The sequence below is a fragment of the Narcine bancroftii genome, chromosome 1 (genome assembly GCF_036971445.1).
Source record: "Narcine bancroftii isolate sNarBan1 chromosome 1, sNarBan1.hap1, whole genome shotgun sequence".
NCBI classification, from domain to species: domain Eukaryota; kingdom Metazoa; phylum Chordata; class Chondrichthyes; order Torpediniformes; family Narcinidae; genus Narcine; species Narcine bancroftii.
The window spans coordinates 213687294-213708917 of record NC_091469.1 but is presented as its reverse complement, the minus strand read 5'-3'; the positions used below and the strand labels follow the sequence as shown (position 1 = coordinate 213708917).

The 21624-nt window shown below is 46.7% G+C and overlaps 1 protein-coding gene across 2 annotated transcripts in view; it reads left to right on the top strand.

Moving 5' to 3' along the window:
• Positions 1 to 435: 435 nt before the first annotated feature.
• LOC138738991 (activin receptor type-1B-like) overlaps positions 436 to 21624 on the top strand; it is a 64231-nt gene continuing 43042 nt past the window's right edge. For both annotated transcript variants that reach the window (XM_069890305.1, XM_069890294.1), the window contains exon 1: positions 436 to 630. In XM_069890305.1, the coding sequence (XP_069746406.1) occupies positions 570 to 630 (61 nt within the window). In that variant the 5' untranslated portion in view covers positions 436 to 569. The remainder of the gene's footprint in view (positions 631 to 21624) is intronic.

The following is a 21624-nucleotide window of genomic DNA, read 5'->3' as shown; positions in this document are numbered from 1 at the left end:
TATTCACAAGATACACATGATTTACTAGGTTATAGGATACCATTCGTCGATGTCACAGCAAGGAAAAAGTTATTTCCAAGCCCACAGTCCTCATTGTGATGTTCCTGTACTTCCCTCTCGAGGGTCTTGGGTGAAATATACTGTGTGCAGGATGAAATGTAACCCCTTTCCCTCAAGTTTGCGCACTGACTAGCACTTGACTAGCAGTGGCAGGAGAGGACACGCAGTAAATCAGTCGAGAGGCTGAGACTGTGCCACTGCTTCGCAAATGAACAGGGACCTCATCCTGTGCCGTTGACCGGGCTTTCTGGTGAAAAGGTCAAGGTGTTCGAGGCTTTCGACAAGGTCTGCCTCTGTGCTGGTAAGGCTCGATGAAGAAGTGCAGGCGGCCAAGACTCCTCCCCTTCGGCCCGCCTCTTCCTGGCTGGCTGTTGTGAATGCTCGGGTGGCGGGCGGAGTAATCCCTCTGGTCGATTTCACTCAGTGAGACGGCTCCGTCTCAGGTTAATTTCCCCCCACCTCCTCGTCAATTTCTCGCTGCATCTCTCGGGCGATGACAAGTTGCCGGAATGGCTAGAGCCCCCCGCTTCTGTGCGGCGCTCCTGCTCCTGCAGTTCAACGCGGCGCTGGGTGAGTGAGGGAGCGAGGGAGGGAGGGAGGGAGGGAGCCCCGCCGGCGCCTTCACCTGCTCGGAGCTGTTTTTGAAATCGCTTTCAGCGGCTGGAAGTGTTTATTGACCCCTCTCTCCCCGCAACATGGCGCCTTGTGTTAGACTCACTGCACCGGACCGAGGGGAGGGGAGGGGTATCAGCCGCGATCTCCAACGCTCGCCTCTTCCTTGCAGTCATTCCTCTTATTGTGTTTCATTGTCTTGCTTTCGGCCTCCTTTCTCCTGTCCGTGTGGGTTGATTGATCCGACCCATTAGATCCCCCCCCCCCCAACCCCGTTCACGCTGACGAAAGGCAGCGGGGACTTCGGCGAGTCAGTCCCTCGTTCGGTCCCGGTCGCTGTCATTCAAGCCCCATCCATCTCCGCCTCGCCGTGGACGTTCCCCGGGCGCTTTGGAAGAACGCGGCCGTGTCCGTGCGCCATGGACCAGCGTTTCGGGCCTCAGCTCTTCCTCCAAGGATGAGCCCCAACAAAAAGAAAAGCAGGCAGGTGCCCCAGCGAGTCATGGCCACGGAGGCGAGGCTGTCACCCGGGGGTGGGGGGAGGCATCTTACCACGGGGCAACAGAGTAGGGAGATTAATGTCAGCAGACGCTGTGACCCTGACCTGCTGAGTTCTCCAGTAATTTTGTGGGGGTTTATTTTTCCTTCATTTCTATCAATGTCTTTACTGGAGCTGAAATCGAGTTGCTAATTTTTAATCGAGTGCCAAGTTGTCGACTTGGCTTGGAAGAGGGGCTGAGGACATCATTTATACTAAGGTCTTCACCTGGAGGGCTCACTGTCTCAGGAATTGGCAGTGTCCTGGCCTGACCCTAAACACCATCAGAATTTTGATTTTAAAACTCCCACGCCCTCGCCCACCTTCACTTTCTGCCCTTTGAGGCGTGATGTGGTCTGGATCCTCCCCAGTCTTTCGTTTCGGATATTACCACACGGCTGCCCGTGGGTCTCACTAGTGTGAGGTATTGAGATCACAGCACAGAAGTGGGCCCTTCTGGTACCCCTCCCATCCATGTACCTGTCCAAGTTTTTCCTAAATGTTGACATTGAGCCTGCATTCACCACTTCAGCTGGCAGCTCGTTCCACACCCCCACCACACTTTGTATGAGGAAGTTCCCCCTAAACTTTTTCTTTTTTACCCTTATCCTCTTGTTTGTATCTCACCTACCCTCAAAGATAAAAGTCTACTTGCATTTACACTATCTGTACACATCAAGCTTACCCTCATCTGACACTACAGGGAATAAAGTCCTAACCTGTTTATTCATTCTCTCTAAAGTTCTTCCAGTCCTAGCAACATCCTTGTAAATCTCTGCTCTCTTTCAATCTAATTTTTATTCTTCTTGTAGTTAAGGGACCAAAAATGCACCAAATTTGGTTTCACAACCTCACCTATACTCAAAAAATTTGATTTATGAAGGCCAATGAGCAAACATACTCTTTAAGGCCCTATCTACCAGTGACACCACATTCAGGGAATTATGTATCTGTATTCCAACATCCCTCTGTTCTACCGCACTCCTCAATGCCTTGCGTTTATTGTGTATGTCTTACCTTTCAAAATGCAGCACCTCACATTTGTTTGAATTAAATTTCATCTCCCATTTTTCTAGCTGGTCCATATCCATCTGCAAACTTTGAAAGCCTTCCTCGCTGTCAACTTCATATGTGATGTGTGTCATTTGCAAATTTGCTGATCCAATTTACCACATTATCATCTGGATCATTGATCTGGATGACTGTCAACAATGGTCCCGTTGAGGATCAAGTGGTTTGGAGCTGGATGGGACTGAAGATTGTCCTGGCTGAAAAAGTAACCCAACCTAGACCTGGGGGGGTGGGGGGTGGCGTGGAGCTGTGCATCACAGAACTGGTGGGGGGGGGGGGGGGGGGTGGAGCTGTGCATTACAGAAGCCCATTGTGGGGCTTGGACAGGCAGCTCCCGTTGTCACTATTGTTGGTGGCTGTAGCATCAATGTAATACTGCGGGGTTGGCCTGGATAGATATGGATTGGTGAGAGGAAGTATTCCTCATGCCTTAGGGTTTGGAATTGGTAGTCAAAGAGATTCTGACACTTAATCCAGGCTCAGATGGTCTTTGTTATAAATTGTAATGTGTACTTTCTGTAAGGAGTTTGTACATTACTCCAGTGTCTGCATGGGCTTTCTCCGGGGGGTCCGGTTTCCTCCCACCATTCAAAACATACCAGGGTGTAGGTCAGTCAGGTGTAATTGGGAGACACAGGCTCATGTGCTGAAATGGCCTGTTACTGTGTTATATGTTTAAATTTAAAGTAAAGATAGACTTTATTCACAATTCAAAAGAACACTGTTCAAACTCTCTTCGCAGGGGAAATGTTGCATGCTCACGATTGCTCTGCGAATATACGTTCTTGTTTCTCCAGGGTTTGCAAGACACTATTCAAAATTATGGTCACGGTATTTGACTGCCTTGTTGTGGCAGGGCTACTGTCATTAACTCAGTCTCGTCCTCCATTACTGTGTGGTCTGACTTCTGGTAGGACTTCCTGTGAGTGTGTAATACGTCACTCACTACATCATCACTGGGGCGAGACCCCCCCCCCCCCCCCATTTGGATCACAGTGTGAAAGGTCTGGGAGGTCCTGCCTTCCCGAGAATTACACTACACTTGGGTCCAAGTAGGTTGACCGCTCACCCTTTGTCATTACATCCCCTCTGTTGCTTGAAGGGTTTTCCCTCATTGTTGGCCTTCCAGTCTAATAGGAAAGGTCTTGCTTTGAATTGTATACCTCACGATTATTACACTTTAATTTGTCTATTTAACTTCCTATTCTTGCCACTCCTGTGGCCAACTGGTTCTACCCCAGTGTAATCCTCCTTGATGCTATTCTGAGGAACACCCCACAGTTAGAGGAGATTTACAAGGATGCTACCTGGATTGCGGAGCATACGTCTTGACGATAGATCAAGTGAACTTGGTCTCTCGGAGGATGAAGGGTGACCTGATAGAGGTGTACATGATGATGAGAGACATTGATCATGTGGATAGCCAGAGGCTATTTCCCACAGCTGAAATGGCTAACACGAGGGGTCATCATTTTAAATGCCTGGGGATGTAAGAGGTAAGTTCTATGCACAGAGTGGTGGGTGGTTGGAATGTTTTGCTGGCAACTGTGGTGGAGGCAGGTACAAAAGGATCTTTTAGGAGACTATTAGACAGATAGATGTAACTGGGAAAAATGGGCAGTTAAGCAGTAGGGAGATTCTAGGCAGTTGCTAGTTTTCTCTTTCTGACTTGTTCTCAGGGCTACTGGACAAGCAATTTGGTGACTCTATATTTGCGTTCTGCTGGACAAGCAATTTGGTGACTCTATATTTGCGTTCTGCTGGACAAGCAATTTCATGTAATATTACATGTTCTGTCCCATTACATTGATAATAAAGGAATCTTAGAATCTTATTAAGTCAGCACAACAAACTTATAAGGGGCGGAGAGAGAATAAATGCAAGAAGGCTGAGGTTATGTGAGATACAAACCAGAGGACATGGGTTAAGGGTGAAAGAAGAAAAGATTAGGGGGAGTGTGGAATGAGCTACCGGGTGAAGTGGTGAATGCAGGCTCAATTTTAACATTTAAGAAATATTTGGACAGATACATAGATGCAAGTGGTGTGGAGAAATATGGACTGGGTGCAGGTCATTGGAATGAGGAGGTATAATAACACTGTAGGCCAAAGGGCTTATACTGTGCTGTAGATTTCTATGCGGTTTTTCAGTTGGTTGTTTTTCCAGACTCTTTTGTGTAGTCTTCCAAAGGCGCTATTTGCCTTGGCGAGTCTGTTGTCTATCTCATTGTCGATCCTTGCATCTGATGAAATGGTGCAGCCGAGATAGGTAAACTGGTTGACCGTTTTGAGTTTTGTGTGCCCGATGGAGATGTGGGGGGGCTGGCTGATGGAGGACCTCAGTTTTCTTCAGGCTGACTTCCAGGCCAAACATTTTGGCAGTTTCCGCAAAGCAGGACGTCAAGCGCTGAAGAGCTGGCTCTGAATGGGCAACTAAAGCGGCATCATCTGCAAAGAGTAGTTCATGGACAAGTTTCTCTTGTGTCTTGGTGTGAGCTTGCAGGCGCCTCAGATTGAAGAGACTGCCATCCGTGCGGTACCGGATGTAAACAGCGTCTTCATTGTTGGGGTCTTTCATGGCTTGGTTCAGCATCATGCTGAAGAAGATTGAAAAGAGGGTTGGTGCGAGAACACAGCCTTGCTTCACGCCATTGTTAATGGAGAAGGGTTCAGAGAGCTCATTGCTGTATCTGACCAACTGAAAAACCTCACAAAGATAAGCGTATACAGAGCCGTTGTCATACCCACACTCCTGTTCGGCTCCGAATCATGGGTCCTCTACCGGCACCACCTACGGCTCCTAGAACGCTTCCACCAGCATTGTCTCCGCTCCATCCTCAACATCCATTGGAGCGCTCACACCCCTAACGTCGAGGTACTCGAGATGGCAGAGGTCGACAGCATCGAGTCCACGCTGCTGAAGATCCAGCTGCGCTGGATGGGTCACGTCTCCAGAATGGAGGACCATCGCCTTCCCAAGATCGTATTATATGGCGAGCTCTCCACTGGCCACCGTGACAGAGGTGCACCAAAGAAAAGGTACAAGGACTGCCTAAAGAAATCTCTTGGTGCCTGCCACATTGACCACCGCCAGTGGGCTGATAACGCCTCAAACCGTGCATCTTGGCGCCTCACAGTTTGGCGGGCAGCAGCCTCCTTTGAAGAAGACCGCAGAGCCCACCTCACTGACAAAAGGCAAAGGAGGAAAAACCCAACACCCAACCCCAACCAACCAATTTTCCCTTGCAACCGCTGCAATCGTGTCTGCCTGTCCCGCATCGGACTGGTCAGCCACAAACGAGCCTGCAGCTGACGTGGACTTTTTTACCCCCTCCATAAATCTTCGTCCGCGAAGCCAAGCCAAAGAAGAGATTTCTATGCTCCATGTTTCATGTTCTGTCAGATGTTCTTTAGTAAGCTAAACAGGCACACTGTGAGCACGTGTTGTGCATACTGTTATCCTTCTCTGAAACCTTCGTGTCATCCAAGTGACAAGTTTGATCTCCCACTGAAATCTCCCATTTCAATTCCCCATCCCATTTCCATGCTGACACATCTGCCCATGGTCTCGTGCACTGCCCAACTGAGACCACCCGCAAATTGGAATAAAAACACCTCATCTTCTGACAGGGCACCCTCCAACCGGATGCCATTAATATTGACTTCTCTTGCTTTCGTTTTTAAAAAAAAAACCTCCCCCACCACTCCCCTCTTCTTCCCTTGTCATCTTCTCCCAGCTCCTCTCTCTCTCTCTCTCTCTCTCTCTCTTTCCTCTATCTCCTTTAACTGACTTCTCTGGTTTCTGTTAATGAACCCACCTCTTCTTCCTCATCTCCTTCCCTCTAGGTCTGTCTGTCTCTCTTCTCTTTTCCCTCCCTCCTTTCACTGAGCCAAAATCAATTATTGTCTCTCCCCTTGTCCAATTTACCTTTTGTTGGTCTGGACTCCTCTCACACCAGTACTGTCTGTAGTCTGAGATTTCCTGAAACATTGGCAATGTACCTTTGTCTCCTTTGGGTGCTAAGACCGGCTGAGTTCCTCCAGCATTTCAGTGTGTTTTACTGCAATCATAGTATCTGCAGATTAACATATTTCACAAGATTGCTTGTTGCAAGAGTAAAGATCACCAAGCCCTGCAATTAATGACACTGGGAGACTATATACTCCCTGCCCAGCTAAATGTTCCCTCAACTGTGTAATGGGAAGCATCAGCTCCTTTTCTTTGAAACAACTTGACATGCTCTTAATAGAGGAGATCTGGCAAGCAAGTCATTGAATTTAATTGGTGCAAATAACAAAATCAGCTGAAGTTGCCTGCTCTTCATTTATTAGCACCTTGCCTTTTAAGGCATTTATCTTTCCTGTTGGGAAAAATCAAGCTCTGGCCTTTGTGACAGATAATTTTATATTGTATATAGATATGTTTTAAAAGGAGATAAATTATGGAAGGTTTTTTTTTAGTGTAGGTCATATGCAAACACTTCAAAGCAGATCTCATTTAAAATGGCAGAGCTCTGCTCCAGCTAGACAAGGTGGCTCCTGGGGGCCTTTGCACAGACTTTGAAGAATGCTTATAAGGACTTCACAATTGGACTTGCTGTGGAGTATTGGATTATTGTTTTGGAAAGCAACAGATGAATGGACTCAGAAGGTTAGGTCCGGAGCTACAGCCTGTCTGAGTGCAGTTGGCTGTTCTAAGAGGATCATGTGGTTTTCTCTGAGTGAGAGAGAGAGAATTGAGTTCTACAGTTCAGCAGCAGCAGCTGGTACTGGAACAGGACAAGCTGGCAAACTTGTGGAAAAACCCCATTTGGAAGATGGGTTGTGAGTTCTTAGTTCAGCCTGGCCAGAGCCATTATGGTCCATAGAAGAGGAGAGGACTGGCTGCCTAATGTTTCACTTGAAATAAGGGAAACAGAAAGGAACTCTATGGTGACCTATAAGAAAGAGGTTATCATCTGGAAAACCCTGATGGGGCAAGTTTCAACTGCAAGATGCTGAAGTGGCTGATTAAAAGGGATCAGTTTGTGTCCAACAAGCAACAAATCTCTGAAAACCGACAAGAACCTTCTTGAGCTGTAACCATTTATCTTTCAAGCACCAAAGCCTGGTGAACATAAATGTTAAATTTTGTGCACAATATAAGAATTGCCTGCAACCAGAGAACTTGGAGGAATGAGAAGTGAGATTGGACTGTGAATTAAAGAACTTTTCTGAACTTATACACACATTACATACACGTGCTCTTAGAATTAGAAGGGAGTTAAGTTAATAGTAATCAGTTAAAGTTTGATCCTGTTTTCATGTTTAAAGATAATTAGAAGCAACTTTTGTTTAAGTAACCATTTGTCTTGATGAATTTCTACCTCTGCTGGGTTTTGGGGGTCCTCTGGGCTCGTAACACCTTTCATTGATATTGCTGAACAGCACCTGTTTTACTAAACTATTCCAAGTTCTTTTTCAATGGTTTACACCTTGTTCTGAATTTGATTTTTGCTGAAATATGACCAAGCAGGTGTATCGCCATTACTTGAGGCTTCTTGATGCTCAGAAGTGAAAGTGCTCGATTTGCTGTTGTATTCCTTGGTGTTTAACATTTCCTGTGTAGAGTTGGGTGCCCCCTTCTGAACTGGTATTCAAAATTCACGTTAAAATATACTGTCAGGGTACATACATGACATCACATATTACTCTAAGATCGTTTTTCTGTGAGCCAGGCAGAATTTCTAATTTACATCAACTGTAAACTCTACTCAATGAACTGTAAGCACGGCAAAATTCAGATCTATAAATATACAGTAATAAAGAATGACCAAAATACGAATCATTAAATGAGTGTCAGAATGAGTCTGATGGTTGAGTAGTGGCAATTATTGCTGAACCTGGTGGTGTGAGTTGTGTGGCACCTGTGCCTCCTTCATGATGGGAGCAGCAGGAAGAATGTCTACAGGGAATCACACCACCCAGGATGTGCTCTGTCCTCAGGAAAGTTGAGACTTGATCAAGAAACTTGCTGATTGAAAAGAGAGAGAGAGAGAGCGCGCGAGAGAGAGAGAGAGAGCGAGAGAAAGGCAGAAAGAGCTAAACTACAGGAATCTTCTTTCCACTAGCTCTGCATTCACAGAGACCCTCCCCCCGATCAATTCTCAGCCGCCTTTGCTTCCGTCCTCCTCCCACAATTTTATTCAGACTCCTGTCTGCTTTTTCTTCCTACTTTGACGGAGGGTTCAGGCCCAAACCATCTTTGCTTTCTGTAGAAACCAAGCGACCACTTTGTGTTTTTACAGCAATTCACTCTCCGTGGTATTGTCCACATTGAAGAAAAAAGGGTGGCAAAGTCCTGGTTGCTTCCTTGCTCCTGCTGGGGCCACACATTACATGTGCATGCCCTCTGGCTACAATGACTCACTTGCCAGCATCTAACTTGCTGATTGAAATGGGAGAAGCCTCCCAACCCTTCCCTTCTGGGCTTTACCTGGGTAAGGTTGACTGCCCCGTTTGAACCCTGCGAATTACAATGGAAACACCAAGGCAGTCCATTCTCACTTCCACATCTTGCTGCTTTGTCAAGTCATTTTTCTCCTTCAATTTTTTTTGGCATGTAGTAATGCAAAAATGTAATATACAGGACATGCTTCAACTTTTACCTTCTGAGAGGCAAAGAGCATTGCCTGGTGTCCCCAATAAGAGAAAGTGAATCAAAGGAGTCTCTGAGTGTCCATGGATTCGCATGCAGTGCACCCAATGCTGCAGCTGCAAAGACATTGGCCACCCGAGCTCCAGATTCAAGGCTCCAATACAGTCAGGAAGCCTTCAGCGCCTAAGGTCCTTCAGAACCCTCTCGAATCCCGCTTCAATGCCTAGTCCTTCCCATGTACCGGTCTCTAGCAGCCAGAAGCCTATGAGGGTACCCTTGGGTGCTGTGGGTCCCTTGGCTGCTGGTCTGCTGCGTGATCACCATCCTGTAGGTTTTTTTTAAATTATGAATGACCCAGGTGATCAAGTGGAAGGATAGGTTTGCAAATTTGCAGATGTCACGGAAGTGTGGATAGGCTGGAGGTTGGCCAGAGGTTACAAAGGGACATTGAAAGGATACATAGCTGGCTGAGAAGTGGGAGATGAGGTTTAACCCTGAAAAGTGCAAGGTGGTTCATCTGGTAGGACACATTTGACAGTAGAATACAATGTTAATGGAAGGACTCTGAGCAGTGTGGAGAAACTGAGATCTTGGGATCTGTGTCCAGAAAACACCCAAACTGCTGCACAGGTTGGTAGTGTTGTTGAGAAGGTTTATGGCCTTCATTAACTGTGGATCAAATTCAAGAGCTGGGAAGTAATGTTACAGCTGAACAAGTCCTTAGTTAGTCCCCACTTGGGATATTGTATTCTGAGCTGGTCACCTCCTTACAGGAATGATGTGGATGCTATGAGAGGGGGAAGAGAAAATGTAGAAGGACGCTGCTGAGATTGGAAGCATGCCTTATGAAGATAGGTTTAGTGAACTTTGTCTTTTCTCCTTGGGGCGATGGAGGATGAGAGGTGACCAGACAGAGGTGTACAAGATGATGAGAGACATCAGCCGTGTGGATGACCAGTGGCTTTTCCCCCAGGGCTGAAACGTCTTAACACGAGGGGACATAGTCTTAAGGTGCTTGGGAGGATGTAAGAGGTAAGTTTCTCACATGGAGGGTGGTGGGTGCATGGAATGTACTGACAGAAACAGCACCAGAGGCAGGTAGAATAGTTCCTTTTAAAAGACTATTAGATTGGTGGATTCAAATTTATTGTCCGAGAACACACATGACATTACATACAACCCTGAGATTCTTTTTCTGTGGACAAGGCAGGATTTCGAGGAGAAAGAACGGTAAACAAACTGCAGATGCAGGAATAAATATACAGTCATAAATCATGTCCTTAAACGAGTCTCTGAATGGTTCTGCTGTGCAGGAGTCTGATGGTTGAGGGGTAGTGACTATTCCTGTACCTAGAGATATGAGTCCTGTGGCACCTACACCTCTTTCCAGATGGCAACCATGAAAATATATCCTGGGTGTGTGAATCCTTGTTAATTGCTGCTGCTGTCCGACGGCAATGTTGCAGATGGATGTTCTCAAGGGTGGGGAGAATTTTGCCTGGGGAGAAAAATGGAGGATTATGGAAACTCTCGGCAGGTTTTAGAGCAGATTATTGGGTTGGCACAACGTCGTGAGCTGAAGGGCCTGTAGATTTCTGCATTCTTGTAAAACAGGTCTAAACCAATCTCCTTCCTCCCCCACCCTTTTATTGCAGCAGGATATCTGTGTGATAAGGCAGAGCCAACATTGTTGCTGTGGCAATGGCTTAGACTGCTGTTCTCACCTGTGGCCTTATTCTGCTTTTAGGCACACCCCTTTTTGAGTGAGATCTCTGCAATGCTTTAGCAATCCTATGCAAACCAATACTTTCTCTGAAATGGAATTTTTCTGAAGGGCATTTATTTTGTGTGTTTATTTATTTATGGGCAGAGCTTTGTCTGACTGCTGAAGAGGTGGTTTTTATTTTGTACTGTGTCCTCTGTAGTTGGTCTCATTGATTCTCAGGACAGGGGGGAGATGATGTGTTCAGAATAGGTTTAATGAGTTCAAAGAGAATCAAGGCTGGACACATGAACAAGCAGTGGTCTTTATTTATGCTCAGGGAACTCACAAAAGGGCACACACTCATAGACTACCCCAGAATGATACACAACTAACTACACACCAGGTGCAAATAAATCGCTGTGAAACATTCTCAAATCCTGATTGGGTATGCAATGGTTAAATGCACAATGCCGATCCACCCACAGGTACACTAATGAGCAGTAAATTAATGACAACTAACAAGTATATCAAATGCACCTGGTTTCTGTCATTGACCACAGCTCATCACAGTCAGCCCTCCGGTGCCTGACCATAGTGGCAGCCTGGACTTCAGTAATGGTCTTGAGGCAGCAGCAAAGAGGAAAAGCAGGCCCCACATATGGCTTTCCAGTGCAGGACCTGTTCACATGGCCTGCTCAGTCCAATTGTGCGACAGCATCACAGTTGGCCAGATCTGACCCTTGATTGGCAGGTGAGGTGACTTCCAACTATGCTCCAGCCAGAGAGGACACATGTCCCTCTACAATCCATGTTCCAACCAGGTTCCAGACTGAGAGGTCACGTGGTTGTCAACAATCCACACTACAGGTGGCAAACTGGATCAACATTGGTTTTATTAAAGAAGCCAGAGTGGTAGTGGACGATTGGTTCTCTACTGGAGTCCTGCGACTAGCGGTCGGTGTGCCTCAAGAATTAGTGCTAGGATCATTGACCATTGTTGTTTGTCATAAATATTAATGGTTTGGATGATAATGAGATAAACTGGATTAGCAAGTTTACAGATGACTCAAAGATTGAAAGTGTAGTGGACAGCGAGGGAGGCTTTCAAAGCTTGCAGAGGGACATGGACCAGCTAGAAAAATGGGCTGCAAAATGGCAGATAGAATTTAATATGGACAAGTGAGGTAGGACAAAATGAGGCAGGATATACACAGTGGGGCATTGAGCAGAGGGATATGGGAATACCAATACATAATTCACTGAAAGTGGCATCATGAGTAGATACGATCATAAAGAGAGCTTTTGGCATATTGACCTTCATAAATCAAAGTATTGAGTATAGGAGTTGAGATGTTATGGTAAAGTGGTATAAGACATTGGTGAGGCCAAATTTGGAGTATTGTGGTCACCCAACTACAAGAAAGATATCAACAAGATATAAAGAGTACAGAGAAGATTTACTAGGATGTTGCTGGGACTTGAGGATCTGACTTGCAGGGAAATGTTCAACAAATTAGGACATTATTCCCTGGACCTTAGAATGAGTGGAGATTTTATCGAGAAATACAAAATTATGATGGGTGTAGACAGAGTAAATGTAAGAAGAGGCTTTCTACTGAGACGAAAATGTAGAGGGCTGGGTCAGTAAAATTGAAGATGATATAAGAAGACGGAGGTTTTATTTTTTTTGGAATATTTTGTTTTTGATTTTTTTGAAAAATATACATAGTAACATTTTAAATATACAATACATTGAACTTTTACAAACAAAAACAAAACAGTTTTCGCTCCTCCATACATACAGATCTGTTCACTATCAGAGCTTACATATATCTTAAGTGTATAGAGTACAGTTTGGGAACCTACGTTTTTGTGTATATATAATAGTTACTTTTATACCCTTTTTATTCCTTTTTATTGCTGTATCTGGGCCTCTATGTGGTCCAGGTAAGGCTGTCAGACCTATACAAAAGTGTCATATTTGTTCTTTAAGTTGTATGTGATCTTTTTTTCCCCCCCATTGGTATACAACTGTTCATTTCCTCAGTCCTTCTTGCTATAAGTAGAGGGGAGTTAGACTTCTAAGTGAATGCGATACATTTTTTCGCTACCACCAGTGCTATTTTTATAAATTAGATTTGGTATTTAGACGATTTGTCGTTTATTTTCCATGAAATTACGTAATAGATATGGCTCTGGGTCGCCCATGAAGGCCACTCCTGTTATCCTGGTTAATTTTTCTGCGATCTTTTGCCAAAATGGCCTCACTTTCGCTCACGACCACGTAGCATATAAGAAAAGTTCCTGTCTCAGTCCCACACTTGAAACACATCTCTGAAACTTTAGCTTTTGATCTGTGTAACTTTTGTGGGGTTAGATATAATTGGTGTAAGAAAAATGATACTCTATCAGCCAATATTTTGCATTTATAATTGATGTCATGTTGTCCTTACACGAATCTGACCAGCTTCTTTCTGAAATCACCATACACAAGTCCAACTCCCATCTTCCCTTGACCTCTGCGACCCTGGTTTTGCACTTTTGCTCTGGAAAGCAGAGTATATTGTTATAAATTTGGATGTATTCCCCATCCAAACCGTTCATTCAGTTTCACTAATTTCAGGTGGGGTCAACTGTTGGTCCCCATCTTAAGAACGATCTAAAGCTGGAGAAAACAGAAGGTGGTCCCATTACTACTCCTTATTTGTGTTTTAATTGTTCAAAGGACATAGGAGTTCCTTCCATGTAACAGTCCTTAATGTATCTTAAACTTTTGTCATACCACAAATTATGTACAGAGGCAATAACACTTTTTTACACAATGGGGCTTTTATTGATATCCATACTTTTTTTTCCCCAGTATATTAATTCATTTCTTGCCACATTCTAATCATATGCATTAGAATGGGGTTATCTGTCTTTAGTGATTTGACCCTCCATTTATAAAGGATGGAGGAGTTGTGGATAGTTTTGTAGGTTACAAAACTTTGACAAAGTTCCCCACAGGAGGTTAGTAAAAAGGTGGAGGCATTAGGTATAAATGAGGAGGTAGTGAAATGGATTCAGCAATGGTTGGATGGGAGGTGTCAGAGAGTAGTGGTAGAAAATTGTTTGTCCAATTGGAGGCCGATGACTAGTGGAGTTCCTCAGGGATCGGTCCTCAGTCCACTATTGTTATATATATTCTTTTTTCTTTGGCTTGGCTTCGCGGACGAAGATTTATGGAGGGGGTAAAAAGTCCACGTCAGCTGCAGGCTTGTTTGTGGCTGACAAGTCCGATGCGGGACAGGCAGACACGATTGCAGCGGTTGCAGGGGAAAATTGGTTGGTTGGGGTTGGGTGTTGGGTTTTTCCTCCTTTGCCTTTTGTCAGTGAGGTGGGCTCTGCGGTCTTCTTCAAAGGAGGTTGCTGCCCGCCAAACTGTGAGGCGCCAAGATGCACGGTTTGAGGCGTTATCAGCCCACTGGCGGTGGTCAATGTGGCAGGCACCAAGAGATTTCTTTAGGCAGTCCTTGTACCTTTTCTTTGGTGCACCTCTGTCACGGTGGCCAGTGGAGAGCTCGCCATATAACACGATCTTGGGAAGGCGATGGTCCTCCATTCTGGAGACGTGACCCATCCAGCGCAGCTGGATCTTCAGCAGCGTGGACTCGATGCTGTCGACCTCTGCCATCTCGAGTACTTCGACGTTAGGGATGTAAGCGCTCCAATGGATGTTGAGGATGGAGCGGAGACAACGCTGGTGGAAGCGTTCTAGGAGCCGTAGGTGGTGCCGGTAGAGGACCCATGATTCGGAGCCGAACAGGAGTGTGGGTATGACAACGGCTCTGTATACGCTTATCTTTGTGAGGTTTTTCAGTTGGTTGTTTTTCCAGACTCTTTTGTGTAGTCTTCCAAAGGCGCTATTTGCCTTGGCGAGTCTGTTGTCTATCTCATTGTCGATCCTTGCATCTGATGAAATGGTGCAGCCGAGATAGGTAAACTGGTTGACCGTTTTGAGTTTTGTGTGCCCGATGGAGATGTGGGGGGGCTGGTAATCATGGTGGGGAGCTGGCTGATGGAGGACCTCAGTTTTCTTCAGGCTGACTTCCAGGCCAAACATTTTGGCAGTTTCCGCAAAGCAGGACGTCAAGCGCTGAAGAGCTGGCTCTGAATGGGCAACTAAAGCGGCATCGTCTGCAAAGAGTAGTTCACGGACAAGTTTCTCTTGTGTCTTGGTGTGAGCTTGCAGGCGCCTCAGATTGAAGAGACTGCCATCCGTGCGGTACCGGATGTACACAGCGTCTTCATTGTTGGGGTCTTTCATGGCTTGGTCAGACTTGACATCGACATAGCTGCTCTCAGTGAAGTCCGCCTGGCAGATGTAGGCAGCCTCCAAGAACGCGGCGCGGGCTACACACTCTACTGGTCTGGCAAGCCTTTGGATGAACGACGCCTATCTGGTGTAGGCTTCATGGTCAAGAGCTTCATTGCCTCCAAACTCGAAAACCTTCCGACAGGCCTCTCGGACCGAATCATGTCCATGCGACTCCCCCTTCAAAACAAGCGTCACATCACCCTCATCAGTGTCTATGCTCCAACCCTCCAGGCGGAACCAGCAGAAAAGGACAAGTTCTACACCGACCTGCGCAACCTCATCCAACGCACCCCTACAGCCGACAAGGTTGTCATCCTGGGCGACTTCAACGCTCGTGTCGGCAAAGACTCAGAAACCTGGCCAGGAATCCTGGGCAAGCATGGCGTCGGCAAGTGCAACGACAATGGGCGCCTCCTGTTGGAGCTCTGCGCAGAACAGCGGCTTGTCATTACAAACACCCTTTTTCAGCAGAGGGACAGCCTTAAGACCACCTGGATGCATCCCCGATCCAAACACTGGCACCTCCTGGACTACATCCTGGTGCGAGAAAGTGACAAGCGAGATGTGCTCCACACCAGGGTCATGCCTAGCGCGGAATGCCACACTGACCACCGGCTGGTTCGCTGCAAGCTCAACCTTCACTTCAAGCCAAAGCCCAGGAACAATAAAGCCCCCAGAAAGAGGTTCAATGTTGGAAACCTGCAGTCAGACGAAGTGAGAGGAAACTTCCAGGCAAACCTCAAAGCAAAGCTCGACGATGCAACCCGCCTCACGGACCCATCCCCTGAAACCCTCTGGGATCAGTTGAAGACTACCATACTGCAATCCACTGAAGAGGTACTGGGCTTCTCCTCCAGGAAAAACAAGGACTGGTTTGACGAAAACAGCCAGGAAATCCAGGAGCTGCTGGCAAAGAAGCGAGCTGCCCACCAGGCTCACCTTACAAAGCCGTTATATATATTAATGATCTGGAAAAAGGGGTGGAGAATTGGATAAGTAAGTTTGCAGATGATACAAAGATTCGTGGTGTTGTGGACAGTGAGGAAGATTACCGTAGATTAAAAGGTGATTTAGGAAGGCTGGAGGTGTGGGCTGAGAAATGGCTGATGGAATTTAATAAATGTGAGGTGTTACATTTTGGAAAGGCAAATCTAAATAGGTCATATGCATTAAATGGTAGGCTATTGAGATGTGCAGAGCAACAAAGGGATTTAGGAGTTGTGGTAAATAGTACCCTCAGGGCTGATACTCAGGTAGATGGTGTGGTGAAGAAGGCATTTGGAATGTTGGCCTTCATAAATCGGAGTATTGAATTCAAGAGTAGGGAGGTTATGATGAAATTGAACAAGGCATTGGTGAGGCCAAATTTGGAGTACTGTGTACAGTTTTGGTCACCAAATTATAGGAAAGATATAAACAAAATAGAGAGAGTGCAGAGAAGGTTCACGAGAACGTTGACAGGATTTCAAGGTTTGCGTTACAGGGAAAGGTTGTGCAGACTGGGACTTTTTTCTTTGGAGCGTAGAAGATTGAGAGGGGATTATTGGTTACATTTAAGGAAAGACTGGATAGTTACATGGATAGGACTGGAGGGGTATGGAGCAGGTGCTGGTCAGTGGGACTAGGAGGGTGGAGATTTGTTACGGCATGGACTAGTAGGGCCGAACTGGCCTGTTCTGTGCTATAAGTAGTTATATGGTTAACAGGATTTAGACAGGACGCAGAGTTGGGCAGAAAAGTGGCAGATGGAAATCAATCCAGGTAAGTATGAGGTGGCAGGTCAAATTTGAAGGCAGATTACATGGTTAATGGCAGGATTCTTAACAGTGAGAAAAAAACACAGGGACCATGAGGTCCAAATCCATAGATCTCTCACAGTTTCCCTGTTGGCTGATAATGTATTAAACAAGGCTTATTGTATGATGGCCTTCGCAAGTTGGGGGATTGAATTCAAGTTGATCAGTAATGTTGCAGCACTATAAAACCCTCGTTAGACCACATTTCGAGTATTGGGTTTCATTGAAGTTGCCTCATTACAGGAAGAATTTGGAAGTTTTGGAGAGGCTGCAGAGGAGATTTATCAGGATATTGGCTGGATTGGAGAATGTGTCTTGTGAGGCAAGGTTAACAGAGCTCGGGCTTTGGAGTGAAGAAAGATGAGAGGTGACTTAATAGAGGTGTACAAGATTGAGAGGCGTAAATAGGGTGACAGCCAGCACCTATTTTCTGGGGTGACAGTAGCAAAGGACATCTGTGTAAGCTGAAGGGAGGAAAGTTTAGGGGAGACGTCAAGGGTGTTTTTGTTACACTAAGTGGAGGGTGCCTGGAATGCATTGCGAGAGGTGGTGGTGGAGGCTGGGAAAATAGGAACTTTTAAGTTCAGGAACATGGATGCAAGAAAAATTGCAGTAATGGGTTTGAGGGAGGGAAGGGCTAGATTGTTGAGTAGGTTTACATAGGTCAGTACAACATTGTGGGATGAAGGGCCTGTACTGTGCTGTAATGTTCATTATATTCCCAACCATCAATGTGCAGGGGCAATGTCTGTTCCCAACAAGAGGGTGTCTCGCTATCTCCCCTTGATATTTAGTAACATTCCCATTGCTGAATCTCCCAATATCAATGTTATTCAATGGGTAATGTAAGCATTGGGGTTACCAGAGTGGGTCACTGGCTGTAGATCCTGCATTGAGTGACTCCTCTTGACCCAATGAGGTCTTCCCACTGTTGGCAAGGCACAAGTCAAGAGCTCACCTTGCTCATCTGGATGTAATGAGGCTGCATCAACTCACGAGAAGCTCGATGCCACCTGGATGAAGTGGTGCCCTTAAATGACATCCCATCCACACCCTCAACACTTCCTCCCTCATCCTCGACCGGGCAGCGGAGACACGGTGCTATGCAGGGTCAACCTGACCGGACTGGATGCCCACTGCTCAATACACCTTTAAATAGCCTGTTAGAGGAGCTGACAGTTTTTTAAAAACATCTTGTGACTATGGAGGTCTGTGCCCAAGATGGAGGCGTCTGTTCTGGACAGTATACCATGAGGGGCTGTAGACACCAAGGAGTTGCAAACCGGCCCAGGGCACCAGAAACAGGAGAACAGCTTCTCCTCCCCGTTTTTCCCCCCCCCCACCTAATTTTAGAGAAAAAGGAGTCTGGGAGCCAGTGCTACAGATGACCACAGCAGTGGACAAGCAAGGGGCTCAGCGGCTGAAGGACCCACGCAGGCTACTGGTGACCCACACCGGGCTGGGGACTGCTGGCGACTGGCTCATGGGAAACCAGTATTGGAACTGGGAATCGCAATGGTGCCAAGGCTAAGAAAGTTCTCCCGGAGGAACTCTGTCGCTGAAGACCTCCTGATCATATCTTCCTGAGCCAGAGGGCCCTCTTGAACCCTGGTTCCTATACCTGGTCTCCCATCAGCTTGTCTCTGGCAGCCCACAGCCAGTAAGCCTGTTGCTGTGCTTTAAGGTTCTACGGTTCTAAGACTTGTGTAACATCGCCTATTCTTTTCTTTTATGGTTATTCAACACTGGCCTTGCCAGTAATGTTCTAATGGAGAGTTCAAATCAGTGGTGAGTTCTTTCAAGTGGGCTGTTAGCTCTTGATGTGACACTGGATCGGGGTTGAATTTTGGGTAGCGTGCAATGAAACTTTGGAGGAAAAACATTTGCGTTCGTATCGTTGTATTTTAGCATGTGGTTGTGGCAGTTACCTGTTCCTGGATGTGTCTGCTGTCTCACCAGTTCAGCTGTCTGCTTCCTTGCCATTCCCTGCACGTCCATGTGCCATATTTGTAAGTTGTGCAAAGTGGGCAAGGCTTGTGACTCAAGTAGTAAAGCACGAAAGTACTGGAGAAACTTGGCAGGTCCCGCAGCGTCCATGGGGGGCGGGGGAAATTCAAAGGTGTATAACTAACATTCTGAGTCTGAGCCTTTCGTCAAGGCAATATACCTCTTCAAAATAAAATGGAGTCTGAATGTTGAGACACAATCTGCAACCACCAATCCATGTAGGGTGGCCAGACATCTGGCTGTAGGCTGGACAGTCTGGCTTTTGAGCACTCTGTCCTCCGTCTGGCGCCACCTCGAGCCAGACGTTAATTTATCCTCCATTTGGGGGTGTAGGGGCAGAAAGGGCAAGGAAGGGAGCACTTGTTAAATGCGGCATCCTGTGGTCCATGGGATGTGTGCGGCCTTGTTTGTCCTTTCGTGCATGTGCGAGTACTGGCTGGCGCACATGCAATGGATTGGAATACCGGGGCCAGATAGATGGTGCATGCGTGATGGATTTGAGTATTACCCCTTCCCAGTGATTACCCAAATGTTCCCCTAATAGATTGGTTCTGACGCCGACCCTGTATGTCCTCATTTTTTGGAGATGGCCCCTAAATCCATGCTGACTGCATACAATGAGGCCTCCCAGGGCTTTGAGTGACATGAGAAAGTCTGCAGACTCTGTTCGGGGAGTGAAGATGCAGCGCTCCCGCGGGGTCCATCTGCTCCAAATGGGCTTTGAACGGCCCACTGAGGGACCACGGATCACACGACCACGGATCTGTGCCCAAGATGGCAGGACCTATTAATCGGCGGCAGCTATGGGGGCTGCAGACTCTAGGGAAGCAGAGGACTGAGCAGTGCACCAGAGGATTGTCAGAGCGCACACTGTCCAAGAGGGAGATGGAGGGACCACGGCCTACAGCGAACCAGTGAGGGGGCTCTGTGGCTGAAAGATCCATGCAGGCTGCTGGTGACTGGCTCGAACTGGCTGGAGAGGGACCAGGTATTGGAACTGGGATGCAAGGAGGAGCTGAGGGGTCCCTGACTCTGTCGGAGGTTCATATCTGGAGCTCGGGTCACCAATGGCTTGGACTGGACACTGGGTGGCTGCGGAAGTGCTGGAGGTGAATCTACGGACACTCGGTGACTCTGGGGGGGGACTCTCTTGCTTCTCTCTCTCTCTGAGTGTAAGAGGCGCTTCAGGCAATTCCTGCTAGAGGTGAATTTGTCTGGCTTGCCTCAAGAAAAAATAAATTTCATGTAATAAGATACTGTTTTATTACTATGATAATAAATTGAATCTTGAAAATTAGATCTTGAAAAGTGCTGGAGAAACTTCGCAGGTCCCACAGGGTCTATCAGAGGGAAAAGTACATAGCCAACATTTGGGTATGAGATCCCCACCCCCAACTCTCTTTTCCAATTCCTCAGATAGAAGACTACAAGATTATGAGAGGCAAGATTATGAGGTGGACAGCCAGAACCTGTTTCCCAGGGCAGGATCAGCAAATAGCAGAGGACACCTGTACAAAGTTAAGGGAGAGATGTTTGCAAAGACATCACGGGTAATTTTTTTTGTACAGAGTTGTGGGTGCCTGGCATGCCTTGCCAAGGATGGTGGTGGAGGCTGAAACATTGGGGGCATTTGAGACAGACACAAGGATGGAAGAAAAATAGAGGGTTTTGGGGTAGGGGAGGGGTTAGTATTTTTTTCGGAAGGAATAATGGGTCAGCACAACATCGAGGGCCAAAGGGCCTATACTATGCTGTATTGTTCTATGTCCTATCCTCCAGCACTGTCTTCTCAGATCTACTGCCATCCCCCAATCAATTCTCAGCTGTTCACCCATCTCCTCCTATGGCCTCCTGGCTGTTGGCTTGTGCTCTTCCGCTGCCTCTGGTTCCCCAACCCTTTTATTCAGGCACCTGCTGGGTTTTTTTGCTCATACCTTGACGAAGGGCTCAGGCCCAAAATGCTGTTGATGCTTTTTTTCTCTGATGGGACCTACTAAGTTCTTCCGGCATCACCATGCATTAACTACAATCACAGTGTCTGCAGACTTACTGGTCTCATTCCTTGTGAATTTTGAAATCAGTTCCTAGTTGAATTTAATCTTCTTCCATCAGCTCCATCTCTGAGCCCTCCACCACAACCAGGATTCTCTCCCTCCCCGCCCCCTCCCCCCACCACTGCAGACTCCCTCTCCTGCTTTAAACCTTCCTCTTTGGACACCTCGTTCTGATCGTCTGTCTGCTTTGGACCTTCATCTTTCCAGCTGCCACTGAGATATCAACCATCTCAACTTCGCCACTCCCCTCGCTCATTCCAAACTCGTCCCCTCGGAACGCCTGGACCCCCACTCTCTCCGCACTAATCCCAGCCTCGCCATCAACCCTTCATACAAGGGTCTGGTGCGCTGATCACTATATGGCCGAAGCCAAACGACAACTCGCAGACAACTTTTCTTATTCCTCCAACAGGATTCCACCAACACTCATCAAACCACTGTGTCGAGCACCATCTATTAACTCATCACTTCTGGTCATCTCCCTAGCATGGCCTCCAAACTCATTGTTTTTCAACCCCACTCTGTCCATTTCTACCTCCTACTTAAGATCCACAAACCTGTTTGTCCTGGTAGATCCATTGTGACTGCATGCTCCTGCCCTGCTGGACACTTACCTAACTTCGTTTTGTCCCCCCACAGCAACATCTGGAATACTTTAAATACCCTCCATCACTTCAACAACTTCCAGTTCCCTGAACTTGACTGGCTCATGTTTACCATAGACATCCAACCATTATACACCTCCATCCTCCATACCAAAGGCCGCAAAGCCCTTTGTTTCTTTCTCG